General features: G+C 42.3%; 1 protein-coding gene across 2 annotated transcripts in view; it reads left to right on the plus strand.

Moving 5' to 3' along the window:
- The window catches only part of myo6a (myosin VIa), a 93,931-nt gene extending 85,771 nt beyond the window's left edge, over window positions 1-8,160 (plus strand). For both annotated transcript variants that reach the window (XM_035678594.1, XM_035678595.1), the window contains 2 exons: window positions 3,911-4,129; window positions 6,442-8,160. In XM_035678594.1, the coding sequence (XP_035534487.1) occupies window positions 3,911-4,129; window positions 6,442-6,641 (419 nt within the window). In that variant the 3' untranslated portion in view covers window positions 6,642-8,160. The remainder of the gene's footprint in view (window positions 1-3,910; window positions 4,130-6,441) is intronic.
- Window positions 8,161-8,166: the final 6 nt, after the last annotated feature.

Genomic DNA, 8,166 nt, shown 5'->3' on the forward strand with positions numbered 1-8,166 from the left:
GCGAGCAGACGCTTCACTCCATTCACTCCTGATTTAATGAAGATTTAAGATACGTAACAGCCCATTCAGCTATATGATGCATCCAGTACAAGAGCCAGACCTGTGCCGACTACCAATCTGTCTGTATGTCTGCTGCTGTTAAACACTTATTAAATGCTCGCTGGAGCGTGACTGATGTGGGTTTATCTGAAGGCTAAAGCTGATAGTCGACTGAATGTGGTGTTTATGTTTAAATTTGATAATTTTCTCGCCAAGACACACGCTTCATCCGCAACTGTATCGTCATCTGAGCCTCAAACTCTCCATTAAAACCTGACTAACAAAATTCTTTAAAGGGTCAGTTCATCTAATCAAAAACTCTCTCATTCACTCACTTTAATGCAGCAAAATTCACAATAAATTAAAGCTGCAAGCAGCGATGAGCGGGCCCTTACGGTAAGCTTTATATGGCTTACTTCCTGTTTCCAGTAGTTGGCACTATGACTAAATATTGGCATGTCGTTGTCTTCAGGGCGGGACTGCAGATTGGATAAAGTACACTGAAGTTATGGCAACTTCCTGTTTTATGGTGCGATTTTGAAATTCAAATTCCTGGACCATCGCATATACACTGCATCTACAGTGAGGCCCAACAAAGCTGAAATTCTTTCTGAAGCTCTAAAATGATTCGTGTAGCTCAGAAATAAAGGTAATATCGAACAGTTAATACCCAGTTTAAGGTGTTACGCCTCCTCTCTGGACTCTACTGGAGGGATGACCACCGCCTGATGATGGTTGTTAAGAGCGTCGGTCCAATATCTCCTACAAGTGTTCAGTTGAGATCTCTCTTCATCTTCATCATCAACAAACCATTCAGTAACCCGTGACCCAGTGATTGTCAACCCGGAAGATGCCACTTCCATCAGGATAGAATTGTTTCATCGCAGGATAAAGTTGATCACTCAGAACAGCTTTGTACTGATCTGCAGTGAGTCCACGCCAGTAAAATACCCCCACAGCATAGCAGAGCAACTGGATGCATTCAGGCCTTTGTCGTCGAGAATCTGGTGACTCATCTTAACACATTCTTCAACCTTTCTCTCTGAACTCTCTAACATGCATTCCTCTTTATAATGAGGGGTTAATGCTCTGCAGCCGTGCTATAATACCCCCTCTGTGTATCTGTTGAAGGACTGTTACCGACAGTCTGATCACGTTCTGCATTGACATTCTGTCACCTGAGTGCTGTCGACCACAATTTCCAACTCTACTTTCTGATGTTTTTCCCAGGGAGATTTTGTTAGACAGCTCTCTCCACCGCCATCAAAATACTAAATGAGGCGGCGCCCCGGAAGCTCACCTGGTAGAACCGGTGCCCCGTGTGAGGCGGAGTCCTCACTGCAGCGGCCATGGGTTCAAATCAGACTGTCATCCTTTTTCTCACTCCTGTCCTGTCTAATAAAGGGGAAATGCTCCAACAAAATATATTAAGAATACCAAAAGAGGGAATATCTTTTATCGACCATCTTCCTTCCAGTAGAGTCCAGAGACTGTAGAATTAATGCCTACATGTCTACAGCTTTCACTTCGAGGTTGACAGCCTGTTTGCGATTGAGTCGGCCATCGGCGTATAGGCAGGACCTCGACACCAACCCCCGATCACTACTGCACACTCTGGCTCCAAATGGCCATATCTGTTATATTTTGTACAGTAGGAGGAAGTGGTGACGTTCATTTTTTTATATGTCCAGACAAACTATGAACGTTTTACATAGTGAGTCTGGAACATCCAGGACAAGTTGCAGTTGAGGCTTTCGGAGCGATACCTGAAAAATAAAACCCAAACTTCCACCAGTCGAACATGAGAGGTTCTTTTGGATATTTGATTGAAATGACCTTTTAAACCCAGAGATACATTTGGGCTTTTAGTGACAGCCTCTAATTCACAGCTGAAAAATGATTAAATTCCAGGTTTTACAAACTGTTTATGAAGCTGACATCAAACTTCAGTTAAAATCACACATTTCCCTCCGGAGTGAACACTGCAGCATTGGACAGGTGTTTCATGTCATGGTTGCTGTTTGAACTCGGTCAGCGTTTGGTTGCTGATCTTTATCTGCAGGAACAGATCACAGATCCACCTCTCTTTCGTCAGCCTTGAAACCTGAATGCGGCTCTCGACCCATCGATGAGTCACTGAAGGAAAGTTTGCACTTTGTAGCAGAAAGCCAGGAAGTACATCAAACAGTAATCAACAACCTGAAAGTATCCAGCAGGGAGTTCGAGAGCCTCTCTGAAGAACATTTCTACATTTCTGCTGCTTTTTTCCAAAGAGAGTTGATTTTTTTGTCTGGGAAGTTTTGGGGATGTGTTTCTTTCATAAAGTTGTCGGTATGAGGAAGTGAAGTGTTTGTTTATGTTCTTCACTTTCTCGCCTTTTGGGAGGTGATGTGAGGGTGCCGTTTTGTCGGTGATGGTGAATCGATGTGTCGCCCCGAAACAGATGGTTGTTTTCATGTTTTCAGACGCTACAAAGATTCATTTGTGTTTCAATCTTCAATCAGTTTTAAAGTAATTAGTGAGCCTCATTTCTCTTGTCAGCTCTGCTTTTGGAATAAAACAAGGAAACAACTGATTTTAAAACTGAACTCAAGACGAAACAACTTCTTATTTTTGCAGAACAAGCTGCAGCTCCAGTCTTCACCTGTAGAGAAGCTTCCTTAATCTCTGTAGATCCTTATTTTACACCCCACTCTGTAGAAAGATTTAAGTAATGTATGTTTTATGTTCCCCTCCATAAACGTCTGCCACGCTTTATGTCTCGCTGATTTCTCCCCTCCTCTAACTGCAGTGACTGCAGGGAACTGGTTTATTGTTCAAGGCTGATCTGAGAACAGCAGAGCGGGGCTCAATGTTTACATGCAGTGAGTTAATGGAGACCTGCAAGAAGAAATGGACCCACTGAACATCAATATCACGCTGACTGGGATTCTTTGTTCCATGTTTGTTTTATCATTTTGCATGAGCCCTTTTCCAGTGCATCTGCCTGTGTATTAACAGATCCAGAATTAATGCAAAATTACACTAAAGTCCCCACAAAGTCAGAATTGATGTTTAAATGTTTTTTTAAAAATCTGTCTGGTGCTGTATGTCTCCTATACTCCAGTATCTGTCCAACAATGACAAAAAAGTAATTTTTTATGTATTTCCAGGTATTCTTAATAGTATTTTCTATCTAGGGTCTCTCTGATTACTGTAGAAAAGCTCAACTTTATAACTATATTCAGTGATTTTGGTGAAACTGGATCAGATTTTCCCTCTGACGTCCTCCGGCTGCTCAGCTTCAACTCTCTGTGATTCACAGAGCTAATGGCAGGTGATTGATCAAAACAGAAAGGTCCTACAGGGATGTTTACACAATGTCCTGGAGGGACTTATATAATTATTATTAATAATAATAATAATATCAATTCCAGCTCCACTTAAAGTAGAAATAATAAATTAAAAGTTAAATTTATTTTGTCTCAACATATTGTGGAGGAGATCCTCATGTGGACACACAGAAATCTGTTCTTGTCCAGGTCCATCAAATTAAAAGGTTTTAAAAGTAGAAAACTCAGTCATCTTACATGAATGAAATGCAGCACGCCACATTGCAGGCTTTTATTTTGTATTTTATTTCATTTCCCTATGAAGAGACATTCTCCTGCCTGGAGCTGGTAAAGAGAATATTTTGCTCAGGGGCACTTCAGCAGGGATGAGGCTCTTTCATATGTTAATACACGGGTTGATAAACAGGAAGTCCATTTGACCATTGTTCCCATTAACTGACCCCAGGCTGCATGTAAACATGGCCGCTGCCTCCTGATTGGTTGCTGTCATCTGTGGACGACATCTAACTTGTGTTTTTTTACTTCTAATCAATCGACAGCCCAGCAGAACCCGGCCCCACCCATACCGGCCCGGCAGTACGAGGTGGCCATGAACCGGCAGCAGCGCTACTTCCGCATCCCCTTTATCCGGCCGGGCGACCAGTACAAAGACCCCCAGAACAAGAAGAAGGGCTGGTGGTACGCTCACTTCGACGGGCCCTGGATCGCCAGGCAGATGGAGCTGCATCCCGATAAACACCCCATCCTGCTGGTGGCCGGTCAGTACGGGGAGGGAGAGGAGGAGGGAAAGGTTGAGGCAGCTGGAAATAATCCATTACTTTAACAAACAAAACTGGATTTTAATCGTGGTAAAAGTGTTGGAAGGGATAAGTAAAGCAATAATATTACTTTTGAAATAATAATAAATTACACTTTTTGAGTAACTAGCCTCTAAATCTCACTAATTAACACGAAAATCTGAACCAAGTAAAAGAGTTAAATATACATTCAATGGTTGTGTACGTGATATTATGCTAAGCTAACAGATCTCAAACAACAAAAGTCAGCAGTTAATGATCGATAAAGAAATCTGCAACGTTTATTTTTTAAATGTTTCAGTTTTATATCAAAGAATTTGAGGATTATGTAATTTCTGTGTGCAGCATGTTTTATTACAGGGAAACTCAAAGTGCTTTAGATTCAAATATAAAATCTATAAATCATCCTCATTGGATCTGGAGGACTGCAGGGAGGAAGAAAAGGATAGAAGAAGAGTGGAGGGAGGTTAAAGACAGAGCGTGACTCTTCATTGATCAGCTTTAATAAATGATCAGGAGTTTGACTTTGTGACAGAGCGGCAGATTCTTCATCGTCGTCGTCATCATCATCAGCTGTGATCATAAAGCAGTCAGGTCGGTCATATGAGTCCGATATGAGTCACAGAGCAGTTAGACTCTCATCAGAACGTGATTGTGACTAATGTGCTGACTCATGTTACATCACTTTATATATAAAGAGTTTCTGAGACGTTTTATTTTCTGAGCAGAGCTCAGCTCTGTTTTACAACCTCCTATAAAACCATACAAAATAATAATTCATCACGAAGTTGGACTGAAACCACTGAAGTTGTTGCATCGCTCGCTGGAAATACAAGTCAAAAGTGAATTTCTGATTTATTGTTTTATTAGTGAAAAGAATGAAAAGAAGAAATTTTCCTTTAACCTCGAAGTCTGAGCAGCAGCGAGATACAAACACATGTATTTAAAGTCAAATTAAAGGTCAGGAAGGTCCGTCTACATAAAATATCTAGTGAAGTATATGAGCAGCAGGGAGCGACGTGCTGCAGTTGGACTCACCTGTATGTACTTTGTTTAATCTGTACAGACACACAAAGGTAAATATTACATGCTGTGGCTTTTGGAAGCTGCACACAGTCGCTGTACTGGGACTTTATTTGCCAGTAAAGAGTGGAACCAGTAGATAAAAGTGAGTTTTGTGGGTGTACTTTCGAATGAAGCTAAGCTAATCGCGTCCCGACACCAACAGGTGACCCTCCCCTGCCTCTCGGGGCTCGGCTCAGCACAGAATGAACGAAAACAGCTGCTCAGATGTCGACAGCGTTTGTGCCACAGCGAGCTGTAAAATCACAGATTGGAGCGAATGACGAGTGGAAGCAGTGAAATGAAGTTGTTTACCCATCTGTTGGAACTCCTACCGCAGAGTTCTGAAAGGATTGCAGTCCACTGCGGGCTGAGCGATGTTGGAGAGTTCTGGGTTTATGAGATCACGTCGCAGTGTGATTTAAAAACCGGGTAGTCGTCGATCAACAGAAGGCTCATATTGTAGTGAAATTGTTGGTATTTTGGGGCAGCAGCGCTCGCAGACAACAGCAGTATGTGGCTGAGTAACTGCCTCATATACGGCTGCTAACACACTGCTGGAACCTGTTATTGGCTCTGCAGCTGCAGATGGAGTCTGTTATACTGACTGAATGTAAATGTCCAGAGAGGGAAATATACAGTCTGCTGGGTTCAGTTGTTCTGTTCCTACAGTTTTTATTCAGGATACAGAAACTGCAAACTCACCTGTTTAAAGGAGCTTTAACTTACCTGAGACTCAGTATATTAAGACAATAAAACTTTACTTGTGTCATTTAGTCATCTTCCTATTATACGGTTTGTCTGAAAGAAGTGAAATATTTCAACATATGTTGTATATATGTTGTACATTAACATATAACTTAATGTCCTAAATGTGAGTGAATTATATTTCTTTGCTACATTAAGAGTTTGAATAAGTAAAGTTTAGCATGTTAGCGTTTAACATCAGTAAAATATTTTAATATTTAATTTTAAGCTACTTAATTTGTTAACTTTAGCATTTTAGCATGAGTGAACTATATTACTGACATGCTACATTCTGACTTTGCATATTAAGACAATAAAACCGTTTTTATTTTTGTAATTTTCCTGTTGTATTCCTCACAATAGGGCTAGTAAATAAATGTTTTTGCGGCTCTGGGGAGGTTTTTCAGTCAGGAAGAAGGGAAATGTCGGCACACAAAGTCAATAAACCTGTTATCGTTTCTCAGGGAAGGACGATATGGAGATGTGTGAGCTGAGTCTGGAGGAGACGGGCCTGTCAAGGAAGAGGGGCGCCGAGATCCTCCCACGGCAGTTCGAGGAGATCTGGGAGCGCTGCGGCGGGATCCAGTACCTTCGCAGCGCCATTGAGAGCCGGCAGGCCCGACCCACCTACGCCACAGCCATGCTGCAGAGCATGTTCAAGTGACGGAGCCTGGGGGGGAGGTTGGGCGGGGCTCCTCGCTGCAAACAAAGGGACAAACGCACCAGCTACCTGACGGATGGCGTGTGAGCGCACCGCACCGGGTTCTGACTGACGGCGAACAGCGACTTTTCTGTCCTTTTGTTTTTCTTGTTTTCGTTGCGGGAAGTTTTGCAGTGAACCCTATGCAGAAAAATCATACTAAATTATCACATCCGGTTGTTGTCTAACTTTGAGGCCTTAATACGACTTTAACAGGGTTTAATCGCCACAAGTTTCTTTCCTTTCAAAGCTGCCTCCCCAAACAAGAAATTCCCTTTGTAATTATGCATTCCTGATTAAGTCTCACCTGTGTGTCGCTTCCATCTTAACAGCTAGCTGGTGATCCCTCTCCCACTTTAAACCTGCTGTTTACATCGTCTTCACGTGGTTCTTACAGGCGAAACACTTGCACAAGGAGTTCACGGTGAGGCGGAGCTGCACGTTCCTCGTTAATTAAGTCGAATATTTGCTAATACTTTTTTTTTTATTTTACCTTTCGTCTTTCCGACCGAATGTAACCTGAGACCTCGTTGATTTGTCTGAGTAGTGATTTCCCTCTTTCTTCCTCTCATCCTGTGTGATTAATGTGTAATGAGTCCGAAATGAGACCAAACGGCGCTCCGGGCGGGAAGCCGGAGCGGCGATTCGACGCCGTGATTTATCAAGCTAAAAGCAGAAAATGTGAAATAATTATGCAAAAGCTGAGATGCAACTGCTCCTGTGCTGTTTGAGAGCAGATCAGCGCTCGTTCGCACCATCTGCATCTTTAAATCTGATCTTTTTACATGAGGAAATGTAATTTGCCAACGCAGTGATTCCCAAGGTAGTTTTTCATCGATGTTATCCAATATAAATCAGATCTGTCTGTGGACTGGTACTCGAACTGGAACATTCATACGACACTGAACATTTTCTACACATTAAGTACAGTATATGCATCCAACAGCGATGATCCAACTGGAATGTAAAAGTTTATTTTTGAGACTTTGTACTTCAGCGGCTCGGGCACGTGAGGTTGTCAAGAGAAGCAATAAATCAAAAGCTAAAAGAGAGAAAAACACAGGCCTCTTCTGACGGGTATGTTACAGATATACAGACAATCTGCTGCGACGTTACACCTTTACTCTGCTCACCTGTTGCCAAGGTTGTTTGTTTTTTTCTCTTCACAGCAAAAAGGTGACGTAGATCTGAAAGCATGAAGATCTGTCTTGTTGCAAAGTAGCTGAACCCCGTTTTACAGACGGCATTACCACGCAGCAAAACAGGCTCGAAACCAACCAACCAACCAGACACTGAAGGTCTCACAGCAAGAAGAGTCTAAAATCGAATAATCAGAATTTTAGGTCTTAAAGGACCAGTGTAGGACAAACTACAGACGGTGGCCGTGAAACTCACAGTAGTTCCTATCTAGATCTAGTGTTTGGTTGGTCCATTCTGGGCTACTGTAGAAACATGGCGGACTCCATCAGAAGAGGACCCGCTCCCTCTG

This window comes from Morone saxatilis, unplaced genomic scaffold (assembly GCF_004916995.1).
Source record: "Morone saxatilis isolate NCDOM2014 unplaced genomic scaffold, NCSU_SB_2.0 Contig7, whole genome shotgun sequence".
NCBI lineage: Eukaryota > Metazoa > Chordata > Actinopteri > Moronidae > Morone > Morone saxatilis.